This window comes from Arvicanthis niloticus, chromosome 19, assembly GCF_011762505.2.
Source record: "Arvicanthis niloticus isolate mArvNil1 chromosome 19, mArvNil1.pat.X, whole genome shotgun sequence".
NCBI lineage: Eukaryota > Metazoa > Chordata > Mammalia > Rodentia > Muridae > Arvicanthis > Arvicanthis niloticus.
In genome coordinates this window covers 51,565,722-51,593,689 of record NC_047676.1, presented here as the reverse complement: position 1 = coordinate 51,593,689, position 27,968 = coordinate 51,565,722, and the positions used below count along the sequence as shown (strand labels likewise).

The following is a 27,968-nucleotide window of genomic DNA, read 5'->3' as shown; positions in this document are numbered from 1 at the left end:
ATCCTATAGGATAACAATATCCTTACTAGACATAACAGATTAAACAAAAGCCCAGGTCCAGGAGTGAGTTTCTTCTGTTGGAATTGTTTTCCCATGAAAGCTCATCGACCTCCAAATATCGCAGGCTACTGCCAATGTGTTACTTGTTACATTTTAGAACTTGCAGTTGACCCTGCTGCCAAAGACACTCTGTACTTGAGCTGAAGAGCATGGCTATATTAAGCCAGTACTGACCTGTAATCTTCACTTCTTACTGGCTAGCTTTCATAGTTCTGGAAGGTGCTATGCACGCTAATCAGAGGAGAAAGCGATCGTCCATCCTATCCAGTTCTGAATGCTGCAGGCTACAAGAACGGCTGGCCTGTTAAGACATGCCGACTGTTGCAGTTGTAGCATGAAAATCATGGGAGTACCTAATCACATTCTCATTGGCTTTAACTCACTCTCCACAAGGTGAACTGATACCTGGTACCACTATTGGATCAAGAACCTGCAACTAGACAGTTCCATAGGCCTAAGGGGAGAACCTACCTGCTAGGTTGACCTAGTATTAAACTGATTACTAATGACTTACTGTTATATCCACAAATTAACATACCTTTCAACTTTATCAGAGGAGCTTCTGTTTACAGTAGATGGTATTTAACATAGAGGCTTAAAACTGGCAAGGATCAAAGAACAAAAGATAGCAAGATGCTTAGCCCTAAATAGGGCATCTATGTTACATCCTCTTCTCCCAAGCCTCAGGGACATTGTGAAGAACCAGAAAAACTGTAAGTGTCAGAGACTCAAATGAATACAAGAAAATACTATTCTCTGGATATCATAGCACATCAGTACACACAACCTAAAAGCACGACTAAACCGTGTGCAAGCTCAAACTGGACAAAATCCCAGCATGGAGAGGTAAGGTGGACATGAGCCGATGTCAACATTTTAAAATTTAAATGGCCAACAGACTTGCCCTCTACTGCATGCTCAGCAGGTTGTAGTCACATAAAGCCCCACACAACAGGAGGAAGACGATATCCAGAGACCTGCTGGCTATCATACCATGCAGCATTGGAGAGGGAATACTCCCTGCCTGCTGCCCTCAGCATGGGTGGGCAGTAGACACACAGAGGCCTGCCTGAGACCATGCTACTTAGTGCTAGACCTCCCCTAGGCAGCACAATGGAACTGGCCTGATATGGAGCTGGCTCACCACTCATTCATGAAGTGGAGTGGGCTTGGGGTGATGCCTTCCCTTCCCTTCACCTTTATCACCTGTGGTTGTCTAAGGAGGTCTTGAGAGCAGGAGAGCTAACCCTGCCCCTCAATGGGTATAGCACTTAGGAGAGAAGGTCCTTCACCTTGCAGGGGCAATAGAGTGAAGCTGGCCCTGATGGTATAGGCAAAGGTGAGCCAGCCCTAAGAGTGTAAGAGTGAGAGGACAGACCCTGCTTCCTGCCAGTGGTGGCGTTGAGTGGTCTATCTGGAGTAGTGCTGCAGAGCTTGCCCTGTTGGTGCAGATGTGAGAGAGCTGGCAGGCTGATCAGTTCATACTGCATACACCCAGGTCCAGGGTTTTGAGTTGGTCTACCCCCAAATCAACATCATCTGTCAACTGTTGGAGCACATGAAAGGGCACGTTCTGCTGATCCAAAGCTGCAGGATCTCCATGACTCAGATCAATGACTCGATAACTGGGAGGAGTCTCAGTGAGGATCCAATATTGACTGTGTGACCGAAGCCAGAGATCTCAAACAAGACCAATGAGTCATTGCATTGAACATTTGCAAGTGAAGGTATGTGGACCGAGGGGTAGACTCTGGGACACACCATGACACCCTATAGCTTCCTCAGCAAGATGTTTTCTATGCTTTACTTGTATTTTGTTGTTTTTTGTGTTTTTAATTTTCTTTTGTGGGTGAGGTCGCACAGGTGGAGGGTAGATAAGAGGGGATGCGGAGATGAGCGGGACTGGGTGTGCGATGTAAAACTCACAAAGAATTAATAAGAAGTAAAAAATAAATAAAATAAATGGCCTTTATACACTTTTCAAGAGTTGTATGTTGTACATGCACAACAGTTGACTCTGTAAAGAATGGATTTTGGTAACATGTCATTGTAGGTTCACAGACTGTGCTACTGTGGTGTAGGAGGAATGTTGATAATGGGAGGGTAGTGTTCCTCGCGCCTCCCGTGTCCCCTTCGCCCGTGGAAGAGAGACACGAGAGGCAGTATTCGGGTGGTTACCACAGAGAGGCTTTATTCATATAAGCAGAAGCAGAAAGACGGAAAGACAGGAAGAGGCACAGCTTAAATACACCCTAGAGTGACGTGTTCACTTCTGATTGGCTGTTCACTCATTACCCATAATACGCCCCGGGACGGGCAGTGACTTTTGGCGCGCTTTCTGCCTTTTGCACCTGCACAGTCAATTGTTTACTAGTGGGGAGGACACGATGTCCGGGCCATCTTGGAATGGCGGATGTATCACCGCTAACCGCGGCTTCCTACAGGGTAGATCTACAATGTCTCTCCCCCATGATTACTTGAGACCCTCACAATCCTACCTACCCCTCAGAGAGAATGTTCTGCTTCATGGATGGTCAGAGAACACATTCCCTTCCTACCACTTTCCATTCCCTTCACTGCCCAAAATAACAGCTCATTTCCTGGGTGTTGAGGTTTGTTCTGTTGTTATGTATTGTAATGCTAACTACTAACCCTAGTTGCCTCAGAGATGAGGAGATCCTCATGTACACCAAGTGATGCTATATAACCTTGCCCCCAAGTTATCCCTGATTGGTCAAAAAAAGATATCTATAGCTAATAGCTGGACAGAAGAAAGGTAGGCAGGGCTTCAGTTACCAGGCTTGGGGTCTGAACAGAGACCATAAGGGGAGTGCAGGGTGGAGAAGAGAGGAGAAGATGCCATAGGGTAGATAGATCATGAGAATATGTCCGTGATGGCTGGCCAGTTGGAGTAAGTAAGGCCCAGGCAGAACATGGCAAGTCCTATTTCAGGGTTGTTGACAGGGAAGTAGACAAAATAGCATAGAGGGTTGATATCTGCTCAGGTCTGATGCTATTAAGGCTGATTACAAATATAAAGGTCTTATGTTTTTTATCTGGAAACTGAATGATCCAAGGTGGTGTAGAAACCCCGAATAATTTTTATCACAACACCTGGGGTCTGAAGGAAGAGGCCCCTCTGCACCAAAGTGAACAGATTCTCCCAACATTAATGTTTACTTGCATCAGAAAGTGACTTGAAGAGCAGATCTTTACTGAGTAAATTTATGGAAGTTATTATGATGGCTCAAGACACTGCTGTTGTCCTTATGAAAGGAGGAAAGGACAGAAACACAGACAGAAGACAAAAACAAAACAAACAACATCATTGACAACAACATTTCACATTAACATGGAGCAGACGTTACAGTGAGACAGCTTCAACCCTGGGCGGCCAAGGATTGCTGACAAATGCCAGAGGCCAGAAGAAGCAAGGAAGCCTCCAGAAAGAACATAGCATGGCTGTTTTCCGACTGTTCTTACAGCTGGGCATGTAGCCTCCCAGTCAGTGAGAGGAAAAATTCTGCCATTAATGCTACTGGGTACATAGGGCTTTGTTTTCAAAGCACTATAGAAGACAAATATAAATTTTTGTACCCAGAGAAATTTTACCTTTATCATTGCAATCTTGCATCTCCAATTTCTTTTTCTTGAGACCTTTTATTTCTGTGATCATTCTGCATTTCACTCCACTTACTCTTGCCTTCATTTGAGAACCAGACCCAAAGACTCACATACCCCAGACAATGCTTTACCAATTTGCCAATGTGCTATATCCCCACCCTGTGATAGTCTGTTCTTATATATACATTAAGTGCTTAAGTAACTATCTTACATGCATCCTAAGCATCTTTGGGATGGCTATTTTAGGCTTTTCTTAGTTTAGTAGGCTAACCTATCTGATTCCTTCATGTGTTGCCTCTAATCAGACAACCTCTATTCTAAGTCTTTATTCTGCTGTTGCCCTCTTGATTTCTAGAGCCCCTTGGGAAACCTTTCTCTCTGCTCCTATGAAGCCAGTTGAGGTTTTAAAGAGCTAAACTAGTCCTTTCTCCTGTGGGAATATTTTCCCATCATTTCCCCAAAACATAATTTTGTTTTCCCCGAACTCCGAACTCCTTTGTGCTGTGTAGTCACCACCACATTTACATATCTTTGCATTCACTAATGATCTTGTGACCCTTTCAACCTCTCTGATGTGATGTTTACACTGTTTAGTACCAAAGATGATGCCTTCACCCTTCTTTATATGGCTCATAAGTACTGAACACAGCGATAAGAACACATTAAGACTTAAATAAATTCATGACTGAAAATTACAGAGCAGTCATGGGTTATTCAGAACAGATAGCCAGTGATTTTCAGTGGGGGACAATGTGTCCAATCAACCAGAATTCTCTGAGGAGGTCACTAAGCATGTGGACATAATTTCTTTAACCTTTCAAAAAAACGTCTTGACAAGCTTCCACACCAAAGGTTATTTAAAAATAAAAATGAGTCACAATGAGATTGTGGGGAATGTTTTGTCATGGTCAGGGAGCTGGCTTAGGGCTCGGAAACAGCCCAAACCAACTGCTCTTGTAACAGATTCCATATGCTCACAACCTTCCGCCTGAAGAAAATAGGGCTACTTTCTAACTGGGAAGGTCATATGTGGGGAGAACCCCCCCAAAAGAAACACAACTCGGTTTTTTATTACCATGTTTCGAAATAGAGATCTTGTCAAATCTTCCCCAGAATGCCAGATCAAGAGCGACCTGGAGATTGGCTCCAACCATCTTTGGGAGGATACATGTCATTGGAGAAGTGACTGATGAGTCTGAACACTGGCCATGGTTAGAGAGCATGAGAGGAGACTGTGCAACAGTGTGATTCAGAAGGTTCCAAGGTAGCCTTTACTACCGGGCAAGGGAACCAGCGGCTTAGTTATCAGCCTCAATGTTAAAATACTTGATAAACACTTTTTTTCATGTTCATAGTACTCCTTTATTTATTTCTACCATGCAAAGTTGTAGACTCCAAGAACTACACCAGCCAACAGAACATGCTTGTGATGTGAAAAGTCAGTCTACCAAAGCAAGAGAGGAGACGAGCACCCTAACCACTGGATGGCAGCACCCAGAATGTACTGGAAACATTGTGATTTGATTTTGTTGTTAGTTTTGTTTGTCTGAGACTGGGCCTGAGGACTTTTTCAGCTAGTGGCATCCTAGGTGTCTCAAAAAGACACTACTGACAGCTGTCAATATGCATGGTGATAGACACACAGTTTGCAATGATGTACCAATAAAATGCAGGAGATGGAGAAAACTTCAGAAAAGATTCAGAGTTAAAATTATGGCATGGCTGTTAGTTTTAGTCCAATGGTTGGCTGCGAGCATCTGCCTCTGTATTTGTCAGGCTCTGGAGGAGCCTCTCAGGAGACAGCCATATCAGGCTCCTGTCAGCTAGTGCTTTTCAGCATCCACGATAGCATTCAGGTTTGGTGACTGTATATGGGATGGATCCCCAGGTGGGGCAGTCTCTGGATGGCCTTTCCTTCAGTCTCATCTCCATATTTCCTCCCGTGAGTATTTTCTTCCACCTTCTAAGAAGCACTAAACACTTCTTTAGAAAAAATAACTAGAGGATGTCTGGACCATGAAGTAAGACTGCCTCGGCAGCTCCCTCTCTCTTCCCAGTTCTCCTTGGAAATTCCGGTCAAGCCAGAAGTTGCAGTTAGAAAACCATAACTTCAGTCAACACACCCACATCCCTCAGCTATTGGTCATTAATCTATCACATGTTTTGGGGTTTCATTGCATCCTAAGAAGTATTAGCATTCCAAATGGACTGCTACTTGGGAAAGGGTTGGGGGAGTTCCTGTTAGAAAGGCTGCCCACTGCTGAGGGGGAACAGCGGTCTTGGAAAGAAAAGAGAACATGAACACAATCTGCATGATCATAGTCATAGGAGAAAAGTCTAACAGGTCTCTGTAGAAGACAAAATGGCTTCTAGAGCCATCCTGAGAGCATGTGCTAATACAGGGTTCCTGGGATCACCGAACCTTTGTAAAAAGGTCTTGTAGTCAAGGTATGGACAGCCATGGGTGGTGTGGTGCAACCCTTCAGTTGTATATTTTACAACTGCATGTCTCAAGTCTGGAAACTTCTGAAACAAGCAATCACAGTGAATGTGTGAATTTCAACCTCTACCCTTTCTTCAGCTTCCTATAAAAAGGAGATCCAAACAGACACGAAGAAGGTGCAAAGCTTGTCTTATTTTAGGTGTCAGCCCATCTGCTGGAGAAACCAAGATTAGAACAGTTCACAGGAAACTCATGTATTGAATTAAGTAGATAACAGTGATTCTCCTGTTTAGCAACCCAAATACATAAAGCAGAGTCAGGCAAGATTGAGCCCAAACTATGATATTCAGGGATTGGATTACTCTGAAAGGAAATGCTATTCTTGTTATCTTTTACTTACACACACACACACACACACACACACACACACACACGTATATGTATGTATACACATGTATATATGTATATGTATGTGCTATGTGTGTATATGTGTATGTATATATATATATGTGTGTATATATATATATATATATATATATACACACATATATATATATACACACACACATGCACACACACATTTAAGCCCTGCATTTCCTTTTTTGCCAGCTTACCAATTATATGTATGGACAGAAGTACAGTAGGATGAAAGAAGCCAAGTCTGAAGGAGGTGTGGTTGGGAGGAGTTGCATTAGAAGTCCATACATTTTGGAAAATAAGAGCTATGAAATGGCTTCTCCAACAGAAGGACACTTTAACTTTGTAAACCAGGTACAAAGCACAGTCCAAAAGGTCTCCTGCGGATGCCTTGTTGGATAAGGTCTTGTCTCAGCTGTCCTAGGCCTTCCTATGCAAGCCCTTGTAGGAGTGGTGGGAGCCTGTATACAGCAAGTCTTCATTGGTCTGTCCATCATTATAAAGCTCTGTTTATTTCTGTTCTTTGATAGCTGACTGGCCTTCCCCTCTGACACGGTCATACTGTATTACGGTAGCTATATTTTGCAGGAGCTGGGTTTTGGAAGACAGATGGGAGTTCCCAGGCTGAGAAGTGAGATGAGAAGTTTTCCAATGGGGTGGTAGCTCAATGGCCAAGCTGTCTCCTACCGCATGGCAAAGCCCTACATCCAAACCCTAGCACTGCGACAAACAAAAACAAAATAGTTCCTGACACAAGTCTGCTTGTGGCACATTTGGCTAAGGATGATGCTACCACCTGGGTCAGGGTAGTGCTGGAGGGGGCCTCTGGCTGTGTTAATAAGCTGGAGACCATGCAGGAGCTGGTTTACAGAGGAAATTTCAACCAGTGGAAGGCTGGAAGCCAAAAAAGACTCATGCTTGGTCTGTATTGTAGAAATATCACCAGAGGCACAGGGCATGGTATAGATTAAACTATGGTACCTGGTCAGTTCCTTCTTTAATCTTAACCTTTCCACATCCTTCACTTTTCTCTATGAACTTCAAAAGCCCCCCTCCCCAATTGCTACTGTTCTGTTTCTAAGTGGCAAAGGGGACATTTGTGAACTCTGTTGAATTTCTCACTACTTTTTCCATCAAAGCAAACATACCAACAACAACAAAAACCACAACCATGGCATTCTGATCTTCTAGTTAAAATTATGGTTCCCTTCATCCCTAGAAGCTTAAGACAGTAAGACCTACAGAGCTATGGGGTCCTCTTTGTCTTAGCACTCTCCCTTTCTGTTCTGAATCCTTCTATTGAGCCAATAAGGCACATTCTTCCTCAATAGGCACATTCAGGTACCTAAGGATCCAGTCTGGTTCTTCCACAGCTCAGTTGCTGGGTATTTTCTACATTCACTGTCTTTTTTTCTAAGTTACTTCTCAACCAGTTTACATCTAGGTTTGATTACAAATTGCTCTGGTCAAGGTTCTACCAAAATCTGAATGGCTAAGTCTAAAGAATATGTCCATTGCTTTTATTTGATATAACTATGGCATTTGTGTGTGTTTGTGTGTGTGTGTATATGTGTGTAAGTGTGTGCACCTGTGTGTGTACTTGATTCATAGTTATGAGCTTTTAAATCACATTTCAATTAAATAGTTTAGATTATTTACCTTAGGTGATAATTTAGGCTGTGTATTAGTTACTTTCTATTGTTGTGATAAACATCAAGACCAAGACAATTTATATAAGAGGAAGAAGAAGAAAGAGAAGAAGAGGAGGAGGAGATGAAGAAGAAAGGAGAAGAAGAAGAAGAAGAAGAAGAAGAAGAAGAAGAAGAAGAAGAGGAGGAGGAGGAGGAGGAGGAGGAGGAGGAGGAGGAGGAGGAGGAGGAGGAGGGAGAAGGGAGAAAGAAGGGAGAAAGAAGAAGGGATAAGGGATAAGGGAGAAGGGAGAAGGGAGAAGGGAGAAGGGAGAAGGGAGAAGGGAGAAGGGAGAAGGGAGAAGGGAGAAGGGAGAAGGGAGAAGGGAGAAGGGAGAAGGGAGAAGGGAGAAGGGAGAAGGGAGAAGGGAGAAGGGAGAAGAGAAAGAAGAAAGAAGAAAGAAGAAGAAAGAAGAAAGAAGAAAGAAGAAAGAAGAAAGAAGAAAGAAGAGGAGGAGGAGGAGGAGGAGGAGGAGGAGGAGGAGGAGGAGGAGGAGGAGGAGGAGGAGGAGGAGGAAGAGAAGAGGAAATGTATTTTGTTTTATGGTACCCAAGAGAAAAGAAGCCATCATGGCAGGGTATTGTGGTGCAAGCAGCAGACATGGCCATGGCAACAGAAACAGAAAGCTGAGAACTCACATCTCAACCACAAGCAGGAATATGGAAAAGCAGAGAAAAGAAACTGAAAAATGGTGGGAAGCTTTTGCTCTCAAGTCCCTCCCCATAGTGACATACTTTATCTTGTTCACTTTTTCCTTTAGAAGATGCTCACAGCTAAAGTATGAGAACCTGGTATTAATGACATAGATCTATTTATTTCCTGGAATTCTTTCTTCTAAATAGGTTTGGGGAAACAGGTAGTACTGGAAGCCGAGATATGTTGAGGACATAGAGTAATTTTGACATTGTCAGGACTTTTTAAAGTACAGAACATTGCCTGGCCATCTTCACACAAAGGAAAAGCTACGTAAAACCACGTGGACAAACTGCCTGTGGAGAAGATACTTAGGTGAATGTGATGATGGAGTGAGGGGCATAGGAAGACCCATCCACAATGCCACACTGGGGTGCAGTTGTTCTCCTTGTCCTTGATATCACTGTCTGTGGGTTTAGTTACTAATTGCTAATTGCACAATGCAAATTTTAGGTATGGAATTCCATAAAAGCTCATAAATTTAATACAGTACACCCTTCTGCAGTGTGATGAGAACTCATGTTGTGCTCTCTGCTAGAAAGAGAAATCATGCTTTGTTCAGCATATACTCATTGTATATTCTGCCTGGCCTTTTGTGCATCAGTGATGTGTTGTATTACCACAGTGCTTTGGTGTAACTGAAATTTTGCTTACAAAGTACCTCAAAGTGTAAGATCACTGATAGAAATGAGGCTCCTGGCACCATATATGAACAGTGTGATTAACTCTGCTAGAATGTGGCAATGCCCAAGATATGAAGAAAACACACAGTGTATTCAAGTTTTGTATTCTGCCTCATCAACCTTCCACAGGGGATCTTACAGTTTACCTTTGAATGATAAAGGGAGACTCCTGTTCATTCAAGAAATCAGATATTAAAAGTTTACTAGCATCAGAATACACAGAGCAGTTTTTAAAGGATAAATTCAAAGCTGGGCATTACCAAATGAAGAAACCAGGAGGGCATGAGGTGACATATTATTGGTCATCAAATTCTTGGCATGGAGCTTGAAAACAGTAGGAAAGAGTATCAAGTAAATATAAGAAGCAGTGTAAAATAAACTAAAGATGCTTAGAGTGATGAGGTAAACTGAGAAAATGACTTCCGGCCTCCATTCTGCAAGCAGAGATTATGCAGCAGGAGAGATAGCATTCTGTATCTCATGTAAAGGGGAGGGACTTGAGTAGGACACAACCAGGGCAATGGAGTTTCCAGTTCTTATTATTTAAGAGGAAGGACCTCAGAGGAAGCCATGGAGTATTTGTATGGTCTTGGGAGGTTCCTGGGTTGTCCCTTGGAGAATTTGGAAGTCAGTTTTCTGAGGTCTAGTCAGACCCAAATAAAGTCTCAAGTGTTCACCATTTTTGTGTATCATTTGTGGAAGAAGGAAGAATCAGAAGTTGAGAAATCACTGGCTCCCACCAAGAGAAGAAATGGATAGGTCTCCTTTTGGGAATGTGACTGAGGAGGACACCCATGTGACTGGGTGAGAACTCCCTCCAGAAGGAAGGGGGTGAGTAATGGGGCCAAGGTTGCCTCAGAAAGGGAGAGCGTGTTTGCCGTCCTGTGAGAGGAAGAAGCTGTGTAAATATTAGGCTGTCTTTTTTATTAAGGTTCACATACAGCAAATTATTTTCAGTATTTGCTAATACTTTCTACTCCTAGTGTAGAGTAAACCCTTCCAGCAAGCTGTGTCAGTCAAACTCTTCTCAGCAAAGGGCTGGGGGTTTGCTTTCCTGCCATCAAGATACGAGTCTTTGTTGAAGGTCAAAATGCTTCTTTTGCCATAGAGAACATCTCAGAAGAAGCATTTGAGAATCAGGGTGGGCAGGACAAATATACTGAAAGTTTGTACATTAAGTTGAAAACTTCTCACATATGTAACTTTCCAGTTTGAGCTGTTATTTAACCATTTAATGAGCCATGAGATCACAGCCAGACCTGGAAATGTTTTACTGGAAAAGTAAGTCACACTTAGGACAGCTTTTGGTTGTGGGGCCACTTTTCTCAAAGTTCAGACACCGGGCACTGCTCTCTGAGGAGTTCAGACAGAAATCTATTTTATGGGGATGGTTACCCTGTGAGATGATTGGGAAAACATTGGAAAAAGTGAGTTTCCTCATGACATTTGCTGTCTCTGACCTTATCCCGAGGAAAATCTGAGGATCAATGGATTCCATAAAGGGAAGTTTGACACCTCCTCAGGAAGGTCACCATGCCTGAGGTCAGGGTTCATAGGCACCTCTCTCTGCCAGCCAGTTTTCACCTGTGCATGCTTTACAGTTTGACTAAGAAGACAGACATTTGTGAAGTTTGTTTCTGACCATGTCTCTTCATGATTGTGTTCAGAGTGCACAGAAGATAGTCAACAAGGGTGGACTTTAAGAAACTTGAACGTTTCTGAGTAAATCATGTCTTTGAATTAAATATAGAATAAATCTATTAAATTATTGAATATCAACATCAAGCACTTAAAAATTAATTTGAATTTCCTTAATCTAAACTGGCCTTTTATATTTTGAGAAAGTTCCTGAAGGCCCAGCATCCCTATAGGTTAAATCCATGGTGAGTCTTGACTGCCTAGGGCACCATGACAGAACAAAGAAATTGTTACAACCCCCACCCTCACCCCACATCCAGCTTTGAGCCAGCATCAACAATGGCTTCTAAGAGTTTTTACTTAGCATGTGGGTAGCTCTGTAATCTCCCAGATGTTGGCTATTGCTTACTCAGTCTTGGGGAATCTTGTAAGCTAATGAGTTTCCTGAGTCTTTCTTGCTCTCCCCGACTGTCCTGTGAAACCTTGTGAATGTTTCAATTAGGAGGACACAGCTTTGGTGGAAGGAGACCTTACCTTGTATGTACCAAAGGCCAACTGTATACTGAGGCAAAGAAATATGTGGGTAAACTTGGGCCTTGAGTCCAAATCTGTCTTTCACTTCTGTGTGACCTTGACACATTCATATAACTTTCTTGGCCAAAGTTTCCCTGTATGGAGAAGCAGCTTCCCTTAAACTTTACCAGACATCTCTGCTTACCTGTCTTCTCCATAGCTGTTCTCATCAGATCCAGGCTCAAGATTAAATGCATATATGAGGAGAACACTGGTTTCTGGCCAATAGTATGCAGGAGTAAATGCCTCTCATAGGCTTAAAAGAATGGGGTTGTCGTCAAGCAAGTTGACAAACCCCGGGACACCCCCTGCTCTTCCAAATTTAACTTGGTTACAGAAAAGTGGCTGTTACAGGCGCCACAGTTCTCTCCAACTTTTAGGAGAAAAATAAAATAAAAAACAAAGCCCTGCTTTTACTGAATAGATAAAATAGAATGCACTCTATCATAAGATTGTTGGCCTTTTCCTAAAAGTCAGGCAATCAGAAGGCATTGACAGAAGCTGATGATTAGATGCTGTAACTAACTTACTGTAGGTGATTTCAGCAGCAATTGCACCTTCTAGTTGTTTTTTCATCTTGCATCTTTCCTATTCCTTTTTCTTTTTAGAGTCCTATTTCCCTGTGATTTTCTTTTACTGGCTACCCTACAAGGCAGCATGTTATAATTTACAATGATAAAATTTCTCCTCTAGGGCAGCTGTCAGGGGGCTATTAGCTTTCCTGTAGCCTGACTTGTTAGGGGTATTGAACAAGACAGTAAAATATGGCTTCAAGCACTATTGTCTAAACGAAAAACTCTTGGTCTGCAGCTTCCAGAGAAGTTTGCATCTTCATCCCACTGACCCTGCTCCAGGATTCAAGGTAGATGCATCTGACTTTTCATCCAGAGCAATAGAAGCAGAATTTCCCTGTAATTGGTGGCTCTTATGTAAATAGGCTGGAGCTCTGTATGCCTCATTTTTTTTCCCCAGACCCTTGATGTCCTACCTGACTGTAGAGTATCCTAACACTGAAACTTGAAATCTCTGGTCAACACTTCCTTGGATGTGCACTGTGATCAGGAAGGCAGAACTTCAACAGCTTGGACTTTGGTGCACACTGGATAACAAAGCAGTCATTACGTTTTTCCCCTTATGACACAGGGTTACCTGCTTAGCCCAGACTGATCTCTAACTGAAGACTCACTGCTTTAGGCTTCTGAGTACTGAAATAACAAGGTAAACAACCATGTTTGACTGCTACCTTTTATTTTATAAAAGATGACCCACAGATAGATATGCACATTCTAGACAACAGGGTTGTAGTTGATTTTAATGAACCACAGTGGGGCTTGAGATTATTTTACATATCCTTGGGTCAGGAACAGGGACTACCAAAGACAATGGTTCAAAGACAAAACCTGACCCAATGACTGCTTTTGTAGGTAGCTACTAGAACACAGCCAGAAACAGATTTTTTTTTTTTTTTTTTTTTTTTTTTTTTGTATATAGCTATGTTCATACCACAAAGGTGGAGTGAATATGGTTGGAAACATGTCTTGGCTTGTCATAGAAAAGGATTGCTGTGGTACCTCTCATCCATGATTTCATATGAGAGTGGCCCAGGCTTCAGCTTGAGGACACATGGATCTGGAAGTCCTCCGGTCTGATGGATAACCCATGTTGTTTTCATGATATGCTGAAGGATGGAAATATAGACAGGGGAGATTTGCTACAACTGTCACTGCTTGACACTGTGGCTTTAAATCTCAGTGAAAGTGGTGCTTTGCTCTGAGTCTTCCTAAGTGTTTTCTGCTATGACTCCTGTAGTGGTAGTTGAATAATCCTCTCTGATCTCTTCTGCCCCAATGCTCTGGATCCTCTAATGAAAGACACACATCACACATCACACACACACACACACACACACACACACACACACACACACACACACAGGGATGCATGTATGCATGCATGTATGTGCACACACACGCAGTGTTTTAGTTAGGGTTTACTGCTGTGAACAGATACCATGATGAAGGCAACTCTTATAAGGAGAACATTTAATTGGAGCTGGCTTGCAGGTTCAGAGGTTCAGTCCATTATCATTAAGGCAGGAAGCATGGCAGCGTCCAGGCAGGTATGCTACAAGAGGAGCTGAGAGTCCTACATCTTCATCTGAAGGCTGCTAGGAGAATACTGTTTCCAGGCAGCTAGGAGGAGGATCCTACAAGGTCTCACCCACTCCAACAGACCCATACCTTCTAATAGCGCCACTCCCTGTGCAGTGCACATACAAACCATGACACACAGCCTTATATTTAATACGCCTTAAACAGCTCAATGGTTGGGTCACTTCAATTCTCTATGTTGTTAGCACATTCTTCCCTCTGATTTTCCTGAATTATTACTTACATATATATATATATATATATATATATATATATATATATTGGTAAGTAATATATATACCCAAACGGTATGTATGTGTGTGTGTATATATATATATATATGTATATGTATATATATATGTATATATATATATATATACATATATATATACATATACATATATATATATATATATATATATATATATATATATAAATAAAAATTCGGGCTGCCCCCTACCCAGACCTGCATCCCTCCTAAGCCACGATCCCTGACTCTTATGTGTTGGCAGTCTTTCTGTTCTGCAGCTCTCAAGCCTGAGCCTTCTGCTTCCCTGGCCTGGCGGTTCTTCTCCCTGGGTTCTCTTGCCCAAGAAATCTAAAGTCCTGCCTCTGTCTTATTGGCTGGCAGCAACTTTATTTACCAATTAGAACCAACTAGGGGTAGGGACCTGCAGTGGCTTACCTGTGGGATTCTTATGTAATTCTTTGAGAACCCAGTTAATACAAGCATTAAGTCAAATCCACAATAAACTCCGTTTGACCAATAAACAGTACACAGACTTGAATATATAAGTCTACATAAAATGAGCATACAAATAAAACAGTAATTGATAATAAAGTATAAAATTTACCTTAATTTTTTAATGAATACATATAAATTGGCCATTTATTAGCAACAACAAGAGTAAATTTGCATGCTAATGAGGTGAATGTTCTTGTTATTTTACACAAGGAATTAAATTGGCTGAATTGTTGGCATATTAGCATTTTTCAGAATTGATTGTTATTTTATGATTTTATGATTGTTGTGACTACCAATGCTGCAAATGTTACTTCATATAACTATATGGTAGGGACTGCAGAAGTTCAGAACCATTTCAGAAATTCCTGGAATTTCTGTCCTAATCTCAATTTAAAACTCATCCAATGACTTTCTATGCAATTGATGCTGGGAACGCAAGCAGCAATTCTCAAAGACAAACATTCTCACACAACACAATCAACTTGACAGTGATAAGCTGAGGAGTGATGATAGGAAAATATTAAGAGTCTTTTGTTTTCTATATTAAACTATCATTTTTCTGTTAGAACGGCCACTTCATATGTACAGTAACACCACTGCATTCCTAATACATGGCAGTTTCGGGTGTTTCAGGTAGCTCTGGTGTTTCAGCTAGCTTTCACCACTGTTGGATGGCGTGGGGGGGGGGTGAGCACATGATGCTCTGTTCAGAACCAACACTGCAGTGAAGCTGTAGGCTATAGCACATGTGAATACTACCAGAGATGTGGAAGAACCACACAGAATTTATTTTGAATTAGATTTCTTCGTGCTTGTAGAACTTTTCCTGTTGTCAACCTCTTGTGGTCCCCGCATTTGGTTTTATGATCCTATCTAAGGTCATTGATCCACAGCTTAAGAAGCTCTGGTTTAGTCTATGTGAATACTTATAGCCAAGCGGTGTTATTCTTTAGGTATAAACTGACCAGATAAAACTTGTCCTCAAGGACAGATGGATGATGGACTGATGTGCAGGTTAGGGGGGGCCTGGGAATCTGGGATGGATACCCATTAGCAGTGAAGACAAGATCTAAGACAGTCAAGTCTGGTGATGGTAAATGCTCCACGGCGTTCTCTGAACAGCCATTCTCTGCCAGGCCTTGCCCTAGGTGCCAGAGTTGCCATAGCACAGAAAGAAACCCTGACCGAGCCTTACTGTTTGCCCGTTTTTGATATCCTGTGATCAACTCTCTGTGGAAATGGCCCGGCTAAAATTTTTTGTTTAAAATAAATGGCCTTGTATCACATGGCTTCTACTGCAAATGGCCCCTACCAAGAGGTAAAGGATGCATGGTATGGAAAGGAAAGTTAGAAAAATGAATCTTTGTCTCTTTAAGATATCTTTAAGATATCCAGCAGGGGCCTGGCATGCGGTGGGTACTCAGTAAATACTTTGTGAATGAACACTTAGCCACTTTCATAATTTATCGTCATAGGGAACACAGGGGGCAATGCATGCGGTTCTTCATGAGGCTTACAGCTCCTTAAGGCAAACTAAGCATGTGTACATTGTATATACGAAGTGTGCCAGAGAGTAGCAGCTGCCAGGATCTGGGGTGTGTGTGCGTGTGCGTGGCAGGGGGCGATATTAACAGTCTAAAAGTATTTCTGAAAATAATTGCAAACTTCACATTTGATAAAGCAGTCATATAGCTCAATAACAGAAAGATAAATACTATAGTAATACAGGCAAGGTCTTGAACAGATATGTCTCTGAACAGGCTATCAAAATCACCAACAATATATGGAAAAGATACTTAACACCTCTGATCGCTGGCGAGATCCAGTTCAAATCACGACATCTCCTCATAGGACGGCTATTTCTGTAGAGAAAAGAGGTATGTTTTGCCTGGGTGTGGAGGATGGTAAGCCATAGTATGCTGCTAAGAATGGCAGTTGGTCCAGCTATTCAGAAAGCATCACAGAGGTTACTAAACAAATCAAAAGGACAGCTACCCCATGAGCCCACAGTCCCTATTTTGGGTGTAATGCCAATGGAGATAAAATTGTCTCCTTATAAAGACACCTGTATTCCTGGGTTCCTATGCTCACAGCGTGCTGCACAATATCAAACACACAGAGAAAAGCCCCCCACCCACGGACTGTTAGATAAAGATAATATGGTATATTTGTGCTTGTGTGCAAGGGAATGTAATTTAGCCTTAAAAAGAAAGAGATGTTGCTATTTGCATAACATGGATAGACTACTTGCAGGATACCATGCCAAGTGAACTAAACCACATGCAGAACTGAAAAAATTAATGATTTCAACTATATACAGAATGAAACAAAGAAAAGGCTCAGGTGTACAGCAAGAATTAAGATGACTATCAGTGTCGAGGTTGAGGGCAGAGAAGAATAGGTCAAATTATACACAAATCCAGAGACGTGGAATGAATAGGCTAGGTGTCTAATATACAATACAAGGACTAAACAGGACTAATTTAATAAAATTATTTTGTATGAAAGATTCTTGTCAAATTAGTAGATAGTAGACATTCTTCTCTGAGGAGGCAACTACAAAAAAACACTATACTAATCTAGTCCACTGCCTCCATAATGATCCCATATAACATGTTATAAACTCCAAACATACACTGTAATATATATATATATATATATATATATATATTCATTTATTTATATATTACTCATTCGCCGTGTGCATGTGTGTGGACATGCACAACCCATGGTGTAAGTACAGAGGGGTTTAAAGGAGTTGGTTCTCTCTTTCCAGTAAGTAGTGTCTGCAGCTTGGAGTTAGGTGGTGAGCTTTGAGCGGGATTGCCAACTGAATCGTTGCTACATTCCTTTTCTTTAACCTGTGGCATCTTCAGATGTTAAATATAACATCAAGAGTCTGCAGAGTGTCAAGTTGTTGACTTTCAGATTTATTTGCAGCCTTGCTACTACCGCTCGTCTCTATTGGTTCAAACAAATTCAGGGCTTGCTTTCTTAACGGCTTTTAGGCACGAGTATAAGGTTCCTCATGGTGCTGAAACCCCTGCACGATAAAAGCCCGGGCTGTAAATTTTGCTATGCTTCCCTGCTAAATGAATGCTTTGAGTGGAGACAGGCTGCCGGGAGCTGGAAGTTATAGCTCAGAGCCAGAGCCGCTCTGTGGCTCCATCTGAGGGAGTATCTCAGCAGAGCTGATATTGGGAAATATGTGGATGGGGTGCTGCACAAACAGTGGAGGGGGACAAGGTACACCTGGCCTGGGTCAGCTCATTGGCTGAGCTGCCATCACTTGGCACGCTTATGTCACAGTAGCATTAGAAGACAGGGAGGAATGAAGGGACATGATGTTTGATAATGCGTCTTTAGGGAGACTTATCCTCTCTGACACTCACTTTTTCCTGGAAGACTCACAGATAAATCTAGGAGGAACTTGTTTTTTTTTTTTTTTTTTCTTTTCTTTTTCTTTCTTTTCAAAGTTTATATTTGAAAAATATGTTTATAGTTTATAAGTATACAGATGTACAAGCACAATCTAATTAAAGATAGTAAATATTGATTGACTGAATAAAAGTTGTGTAAAAATATTTTCATCATTGTATTAAAAGTACCTTCAAAAACATTAAATGAGTTTCCACAAATGTGAACTTATACCTGTAGAACAAAACATCCACTTGGTTGTTTTGTTTTGTTATTTCTCATCTTACAGGCATTACTTATCCTTAGTATATGCCTGAGGAATTACATCAAGATTCCACCTTGATGACTATACACTAGGGTAAATTTATAGAAATTAATGATTTGATTAAAAGTAACCTCATGATTTGGGGGAGTGTGTTTTGTAGCTCATTCTGACCTCCAATGTACCCTCATTCTGTCACTACCTTCTAGGTTCAGAGATTACATACATTTGCCAAAGCAGCTGGCTCAGGTTTGTTTAGAAAACTAGGCTCTCACAGCATGAAGATTCACTTTCAATAGAGTATAAATGGAGACAAGTCTGCAAACCAAATGCTCAGCTTCAAGTCCTGACTCTGGCTAGGAGGAACTTGTATGTGGAGACAATTTGTACTCAATACAGTATTTAAAGAGAAGACACATGAATAGTATTAATTTGCTTAGAATATTCTGGAATTAAGGAATTGCATTTCTTTCCCATAGTTAAAAAGATTGAAAGGCTTGACCAAATGCAAAACATTTTTTTTTTTAATTAAAAATTTCCACCACAGATGCTGGAAGTGAACTCAATGAATACCACGCAGTCGGAACATAGCTCAGGTCCCCACCAGAGCTATGCGTTCTAACTGCAGTCCTCTTCATCTGAAGGAAACACAGCTATGGCTGAAGTCAATGTGATTTTCAGCTGTGAGATTTCAAAAACAAAATTACTGTATGACCTCGTTTCAGTTTTTCATCAGTTTTCTTTTGGTGTGTTTTGATTGACTTTGATGACGATAAATCTCTTGTAATGCCATAATCATAGACGCAAGTCCACATCAGTTTAGCTTAACATCTGTGAGGAAAATGTGGTGTTTGATTTGTTCCTTTTTAATTTGCAGTTTGGAAGAGTTTGATGAATCTGCTGGTCCAGTCATCTGTTGTGTCTTAAGTTACATCCATGAGAGGTTGTCATAGACCCATCTGTGTGGTTAACTAAGTACTGGCAACTAAATGACTATGGATCTGTAACTATATTTTAAAAAAAAAGTGATGGCTTCTCCATTTAGATTGCAAGTCATTCTGTAAGCAGTTCAGGCAGCTAGTGCTTTGAGTCGCCTACCATGAACAGAAACCGCATTCCCTTATCAGGTATCATGGCTTGTTACCCTGGCTTTCAAGACCATGTTGAGTCAAAAGTCTAGCATTCGTTTTCTTAAAATCCAAATATTTGGTTTTGTTAAATCATGTTTGGAAACTAACTAGTTGAGCTGTCTCTTGAAGGAGGCACTCCCAAATGGAAGTGTGTGTGGACCAACATGGGCCAGGCCACACATTCTCAGCCCATTTTTCAATTTGTCTTTTTTTTGTGTGTGGTGCTGGTGATGGAGGCCAGGGTCTTGACAAGCCTGTGAGTGTCCAGTCACCGAGCCACACCACAGCCTCGTGCTTCCATTCTTGCTGTTGTGTAGCTGAAACCTTAGATGAACCTCGGGAGGCTGGCAATCAGACGTAGCAAAGCCAAGCCAAAGGACAGACACCGCAGAGACTGGAGGGGCATTTGCCAGTGCCATGTTACTTATCCAAAGGCATGTTTGGTGTATAACCTGGGTAAAGTAAAAACAAGAGGTTTAGGACTTCAAACATTTTAAATTGGGCCTTTCTTTGCATATATGTGTCTGTGTGGGTGCATGTAATTTTATGTGGACATGTATATAGAGGCCTGAGGTCAGTATGGAATGCTTTCCTCTCTCAATTTATATCTTAACTTTGAGACAAGATCGCTGAAACATGGAACTCATCCATTGAGCTAAACAGGCTGGCCAGCCAGCCCAAGAGCTCATCTTGTCTCTACTTTCTCAGTGCTGTGATACTAGGTATACGCTTTCATACCTTTTTAGATGCGTTCTGGGGATTCCAACCGCAGAGCCGTCTGTGTGTAAGCACTTTATAAACTGAACCATCTCTCCACCTCCCAAGCTTTTTGTTGTTGTTGTTATTCATTTATTTAACTAATTCTGAGTCAAGATTTCACTATGTAGCCCAAAATGTTCTCAAATGCAAACATTGCCTGCCTCAGACAATGGGCCGATTGGTGTGTGCTACCATGGCCAGCTGCTTAACTTCTGATGAGATGTTTAAAAAGGACAAAAGAAATGGAACTTGACTCTCAGCTTAATGGTGACCATACATTGAAGCTAATTAGTACCTGTACACAGTTGGTAAAAAAGATGAATAGAAACCTAGACTGTGGGGACTAAGATGAATGAAAACAGACAGAACCTCACTGTTTAATGTCTGCCAGTGTGTGTCCCTGTGCAGAACAATACTGGAAGCCTGAGTAGATGTATAGGCAACTGGTAGATGTTTTTATTTCTTCATGTGTAGTGGGCACAGTGAGACTTTTATCACTTCAATTTTATTTCTGAACTCAGAACAGGAATGTGGCAGGTTCCCAGTTTCTCAAATACTAGCCAGATGTCAATACATTGACTATGTGACCAAAATATTTTCTGGTCAAAAAGTTGCTGGATCTGGCTTTTAGAGTTAGCTGGTTCTACTAGAACCCCAATTTAAGAAGGCAATAATCCCTCTTCCAAGGTTATGATAAACACCCCAGGGAAAGTTAATCAGTGATCAACACGACAGGCTACGTTTTATAGCGTTTGCGTGGGAAATGATATTTGAAAAAACATATACATACATATATTTTGACTTAAAGTTTGGAGTTTGTATGGTTTATACAAATATTCAAAATTTATTAAAGAAAGAATGAAAAATGGAAAACCAAGATGAAAAATAGACACTCAATTGCAACAACTATGAATAATGAATCCCTTCTATGTCAAAGTGTCTTTTCCAAAGTTAATATTTAGGATGTGATAGGTCTTAGCATTTTCATGAGGACAGACATAATGCATCATTATTGATGCTTAGAAACTGGTTAAGTATAAAATATCTCTGAGAAGATTTTTTTGTTCCCTGTAGACTTTGATTTTTCAAACATCTTACTCTGTATTAAAAGAGATGACACTTACTGACAAATGTATTCCTATCTCCCTCCCTTCTTTCATCCACCTGCAAGCTTTCAACCCAAAGAGCCCCACGGGGTCCAGCCAAGCCAAGTCTGCTCGAATGGAGAGAAAGAATGAATGACACAGAAGAGGGTTTCAGAAACTAGCCCTTGGGTCATGCAGCTGATCAGAAGCCACTAAATGGCCATTGTTCACAGCCAACTTTTAAAATGCTATGCTTAAGTGAACTTAAAGAAACAAAGGCGTGTGAGCTAGCCCAAACGTGTATCTTTGTTAACTGAAGGTCGACTCAGAAGGGCCAGCAATGTACTTGCTTAAGGATCAACAGGCAGCATTTGAATTTCAGGTCAATTAGGTCAATGTAACCTGTGCATGGCATTCTACTACAGGCCTGGGCTGGTGACTCATCCCACGGTTGTTAGCAGCATTGGCTTTTAGGGGCTGACAAGTGGTATTAGAAACATCCAGTGCTTGAGTCAGGGCACCTGATTTAAACAGTGTGGGATATCTTTCCACGGCCTTGCAACATCAACTTCATTATTAAGTTTCTGTGTCCTGAATTGGACCCATTGAAAGGATCTTGAGCAATCCCATTGTCTGTTAGCCACACCCCAAGCTGACACAACTTTTCTATAAAAAAAATATCTTGTTTGCTTTCTGCTGTCATTCCTGAATTTAACTTGCCATCGAATTATTGCCCCTGCTTCTCACTTTTGGAAGGTGATTACAAAGTTTGACTCTTGAGTTGAGATGCTGGGGAGGGAAGTGGGTCCATCACCTCAGATGACCTTGAAGCCCATGGGATGAGGGTTTTGTTTGTGCACCTGTGGCAATAAGAGGGGAAGAATTTGGAATCCTCTCCATCACGTCCATCACAGCACAAAAGGCCATGGGCACAGAGCTGCAGGAGACTGAGGGGGCCCTTAAGACAAACCCGGCACACTGAAGCTGACTTTCTGAAAAGGCTATGAGCTGAAAACAATGCCCACAGCCTGTGTCTGGAGTGAGGTAGAGCCTGCCCTTTGGGAGAAACGGGAAAAACAAAACAAAACTTCCCTCTTTTGGTGAATCTGGGGTGAGGTTTTGACGGGAGAAGGCATCTTGTGATGCAGTGTCTAAATCATATGAAACCTCATTTGTATATCTTCGGCTTTCAAACATGTCAAATTAGACTAGTAGGACACTTGAACGTCAAAGGTGGAAAGGTTCAGTAGAAAGAGAACAGGGCAAGAGATCTGGACTGCAGTGTTTCACTATCACACCTATGCATGGTGACTTTGGGTAAGTAATTTAACCATTTTAGGCACCTCCCATCTCTCTCTCTCTCTCTCTCTCTCTCTCTCTCTCTCTCTCTCTGTGTGTGTGTGTGTGTGTGTGTGTTTTAAAGCTTTCTACATCACTTCTTTTTTTATTTTTATTAGTTCATTGAGAATTTTGTTCAATGGTATACCTCCTCCCCAAATCCTCTCATTCCCTACCTACCCAATTTTAAAGAGGATTTTATATCTTTAAAAGGAAAAAAGGGGGTGTGGTAAAAGTCCAATTTGGGCTGCCTATAGATTTGTAGATGTGTGACCTTCCACTGAACCATTCTCAACCTACCCAGAGCCACACACTTGAAGATGACTGACTGTCCTTCCTGGCAGCTATCAACTACCCATAGCTACTCAGCAAGTGACAAGACTTTGTGCCAATTTCTTTTCTCCATGATTGGATTTTCTCTGGCCTGAGATTGCATATGTCTTGCTTGCACTTACGGTCACAACTACTGTGAGTTCATATGTGTAACTGCCCTGTTGGGTCACTCAGCACCTCTGGCTCTTATACTCTTCTGATTTCTCTTCCAAAATGAACATTTGGGTATAATATAAGTGACCCAATTAGGGGCATACATATGAACCTGCACATATGTCTATATGAATACATAAACACAAAAACACGTGTGTGTAATGACATAAAAATATTCTGGTTTCTGGTTATACATTACGGAGCTATCAATCCATACTGAACAAAATCATTGAACAACTTGAAAAATCAACAACTCTTAGATATGGAGAAGAGGAGTCAGAGGTAAATTGCTGTCCTCAAAACTGGATAAACAGGTAGATACCAGAGCAGAAACCTTCCCTGGAACAGCTGCCTAAGCAGAATTGTTATAACTGCTGCAGACTGGTGAGGACCAATGCCTAAGTCTAAACCACCAAGGGAATCACCCAGCAGGGGCCCACAGGAACCTGGCCTGCATATGGTAACTATCATAAAAAAATCCCCTCATGCTTCTGTAAGGGACTGGGAGAAAGAGAGTGTTTTAAAAATAATCTAGAGTGCCAGGAGTGGTGGTGCACTCCTTTAATCCCATCATTTGAAAGGCAGAGGCAAGCAGATCTCAGAGTTCGAGGCTAGCCTTGTTTACATAGTGAGTTCTAGGACAGCCATAGCTGCATAGAGAGACCCTGTCTGGAAAAAGCAAAAACAAAACAAAACAAAACAAAACAGTAGCAGCAGCAACAAAGCCAGAACAATCTGTTGCTTACAGGTCTGCCTTCAGGAGAAACTGTTGAACCTGCCTAGTCTTTTGGGAGCCTTACAAAAATGATGGAAGTCACACTTAGCTGCAGCTAGATCTAGCATTCCCTGTGAGAGAAGGGAACGACCCAGCTCCAATCATACCTCACTACTGTGGTTTCAAAATTACACAGATGCCATATTATTACACGCATCACAGAACTATGTAATCATTTAAAAGTTCTTACATTATAGAATTTCTCAGCATACCGTATCCCAATCTAATTTTCCGTACACCGAAGCCAAGTATTTATAATGATATGTTATGTGCAACTCAGCCATGTTTAACTAATAGACACACATGTGCCTAAGAGTGTACACATAAATTTTAGGAAACATAAACAGACCCATGTTAAGGATGTGCACAAGCTTTGCAGAGCTCAAGATGCAGAACCTTAAACATCATAGCCACCAACCAGTTTTCAGTGACCTCTGTCTTATGAGTAACTGAGATTTAGTGACGCATTCAAGAATAGCCTCTCCAGAAGGTGAGTTCACTGTGAATTGGAGAAACTTCATACACTAGTTCCTAAAGACAGAAAAGAAATCCCCCCCCCAAAACAAACAAAAAACAAGAACAAAAACAAAACAAACAAAAGCCACAGTTGATTGGGTAGATTTAAAAGCATGTGTTAAGATAACATTCGTCAATAATTCGTAGACAACTTTAGTCTTTGTCAACGTGTCCAAAGCTCTCTTGGCTCACTATTCTCTTTGCAAAGAAACCAACATCCTTCAAACAAATGAAGGGATATATAGATTCAGCTAAATATTCCCAAAGACGGTCCCCTTAAGAAGTGATCATTTCAAGGCTGGGATGTACCTCAGTGGTAAACTGCTTGCTTAGCAAGGTCCTGGGTTCAAGCCCCAGTATAAAACAACAACAAACAACAACAGTAACAAATAAACAAAAAAAGCCCCATCATCTCAATAATAGTTTTTAGCCCATTCTACACACAACATGTCAAATCTCATATTTCACATGGGGAGGATTTCCACATTCTTTGGGTTTCCTTGAGTTTCCTGTGTACATCTGTCATGCATGTGGAAGCATGAATGGGTCTGTGTGTGTTAGCAAGCTGTTCACTTACTTACCTTGTGGGTGTGCTTCTGAATGAGGGTAAGTTAACAGTTAAGGACATGCGAAGCTATAGCAAGAAAGGAAGAACTGCTAGCCCCCAAAAGTCCCAACAGCCTGAAATAATTCTCTCTCTTTTTAACTTGATCTTTTCATATTTTGGAGAATTCTGTAGAGGAGTGTTGTAGAGCATCTCTCGTCCTCTCTCCCTTTGTCCTATCCGACTCCTTCGACCTCTGCTTCCTCTCTATGTCATGGCTTCTTCTTTAATTATTAGTGTCACACACACACACACACACACACACACACACACACACACACACATCATTGCTTATTATTTGTCATTTACAAAAGTCATGCTCAACTGCCACCTACATCTCATTTGGAGAGGGTGACTTAATTAACCCAACCATAAGACTAAGGAATAGGCATTTCCCATTGGACAGCAGAAGCATAGCATCCATCAGGATTGAAGTTTTCACCACTGCCTTCATGGGTCTCTTTGTACCTGTGGACTGGCTGTCATAGGATTCCTGTGAGGTTTAAGATCCTGACTAGAGATGAGTGAGGTATTTGAAAGGAGAACAAAAGCAATGAGAAACTAGGCTCTTATTGTCTGAGGACTGTGGACAGAGGCCTTGCCTATGCATACCCCTCATCCTGGAACTTGTAAATGGTTATCTTCTCTGGGTAAGTGTCCTGTGATTTCTTTGCTACATCAAGTAACCAATGTAAGAGCAAAAAAAGGTATCTTTGTCACAAACCTGCTTCATCATGTACATTTATAAATCAACCCTACACAACATTGGAAATAAGTAGATTTGGACTGGCACTCACATCAGATGTGGAAAATTTATTTGCCTACTGGCTGGGCCAATTTTTTTTTTCTCTCAATCGATCATAGTTTGTACAGTATATATTTGTATGATAAATTCAATGCAATAGGCCAGAATTGTATATTCTATTTGGTTCTGCAGAGTGAAAATTCAGTTCACCAAAATGAATTAAGATAATGCTGTATTTTGTTATTGGTTAGCTATTCAATTATTCTAAGATGTGTTTCTCCTCTGTCTTACTTGGCATTCAAAAATATTCATTAACCATAATGACTATGGAATGTGAAGAGCTTAATAGTGACCAAATATCATAGATTCTATCTAAGGAGCATCAAGCAAATCATGTTCTAGAACAATATTCCATGCCCCTTCCGAGTCCCCTTCGCCTGTGAAAGAGACATGTGAGGCAGTGTTCGGGTAGTTACTACAACGAGGCTTTATTCTTGTATCAGCAGAAGCGGAAAACCCCAAGCCTGGGAAAGGCACTGCTATATGTACCCTAGAGTGGTGTGTTCACTTCTGATTGGCTGTTCACTCATCACCCCATATTACGCCCCGGGATGGGCAGTGACTTTGGCGTGCTTTTGCCTTTTGCACCTGCGCAGTTAGTTGTTTACTAGTGGGAGCACAGGATGCCCACGCCATCTTGTAATGGCGAATGTTGTCACGCTCACTGCGGCTCCTAACAGAACAATTTATCTTATTCAGAATTCTGGGAAGTCTAAGTACAGTTACCCTGTCACAGATTTGGGGACCACAAGCTCACTACTGATGATGCTGCACTATAATTCTACAAACATTACCTCAACAGTGGCTCCACCCTCATTATCATATACTTTCCTATCTAAGTATCTAAGTCCCTTGTTCTGTTCTTAAGGAACTGTTAGATCACGGGGTTTGTAGTTTTGGTTTGTTTGTCTGTTTTGTTTTTTGGTAAAGTCTAATGTTCTTTCTATTTATTTATTTTATGTATATGAATACACTGTAGCTACCTTCAGACACACCAGAAGAGAGCATCAGATTCCATTATAGATGGTTGTAAGCCGCCATGTGATTGCTGGGAATTGAACTCAGGACTTCTGGAAGAGCAATCAGTGTTCCTCCTAACTGCTGAGCCATCTCTCTAGCCCATCCCCCCTTTTTAAAATGTGCCTTGGGAATAAAATTAAAAGTATGACAATGAAAGCAAATGGAGAAATAAAGACTTACATTACAACAGGGCTAAAAAAATGAAAAAAATCTATCAGAATAACCATTGTATAACAAATAGAGCTATCTTGTGTCAGGACAGATTCAGTTAAGTCTACTTGCTGGGAGAGATAAGATGGGCATGGTGAAGTGGGTATCGGTAGTGTAGCTCAGAGTGGCTGTCCCACTGTTCAGTGCTTAGAAGCATGACTTTCCTTTTACAGGGTCTATGTACATGTCCTGCATGATTGACACATTGAACTACTCAGTTTCTAGGGAAAAACTGGAAGGGTGAACAAGCTCCAAGGCTACAAATTCTGGGTGAATCAGAAAGTCCTGAAATTAGGAAGGGAGACTGAAAGTTCCATACTGGAGAGTCACTGGCCTAGATTATATCTGGATTTTAGGAAAAACATTGCCATATAAAATGTTATAAATAATTATAATCACAGAGTCATAAGAATAACAATAATGTTCATCATAGTAATACAGATGCTTGGACAATGCTCAAATCCCTTTTCAAACTGTTTTCACATCTATTTTTTAGTCTAATAATTCCAGTCCTCCTAGGACAGAAGTATTAAGTATCGATTGTCCCCATGGTATGAACAAGGGAAGCAAAGCCAGAGCAATGACTCCTTGGTCCAGGCCGTGAATGCTGGTATCTCAGTATCCAGAGGGTCCTAGCCTGTTGTTTTGTTTGTTTGTTTTTTACAAATGTTCTTTTAATTTCTTCCTTTTGTAAATGTTGGTGGATCTTTCTTGGGGTTTCCTGACCAGTGTTGGTCTCTGTTATGCATAGGCCACTGGGTGGGTGGCGGTTCTCCTTTACAACCTCTTCATACAACTCCAAGCACAGATTTTTTTGTTATGATAAGAAGAGCAGGGGTGGCAGAG

At 41.3% G+C, this 27,968-nt stretch overlaps 1 protein-coding gene and 1 long non-coding RNA gene across 23 annotated transcripts in view; one reads left to right on the top strand and one right to left on the bottom strand.

Moving 5' to 3' along the window:
* The window catches only part of LOC143435100 (uncharacterized), a 143,323-nt gene that overhangs the window by 11,177 nt on the left and 104,178 nt on the right, over window positions 1–27,968 (top strand). The window lies entirely within an intron of this gene.
* LOC143435099 (uncharacterized) overlaps window positions 1–27,968 on the bottom strand; it is a 135,596-nt gene that overhangs the window by 36,134 nt on the left and 71,494 nt on the right. For 11 of the 22 annotated variants that reach the window (XR_013105092.1, XR_013105091.1, XM_076916264.1 and 8 more), the window contains 2 exons: window positions 16,517–16,577; window positions 13,392–13,498 (listed from right to left, as the gene is read on the bottom strand). The exons of 2 other annotated variants lie outside the window; for them this stretch is intronic. Coding sequence is in view for 12 of the 20 variants with exons in the window: in XM_076916264.1 (XP_076772379.1) it covers window positions 13,392–13,498; window positions 16,517–16,577 (168 nt within the window). In the remaining 8 variants the exon portion in view is untranslated. Of the gene's footprint in view, window positions 1–13,391; window positions 13,499–16,516; window positions 16,578–19,627; window positions 19,977–27,968 lie in introns of those variants that run through there. 9 more of the 22 variants (XR_013105098.1, XR_013105096.1, XR_013105095.1 and 6 more) reach the window with 2 other exon arrangements.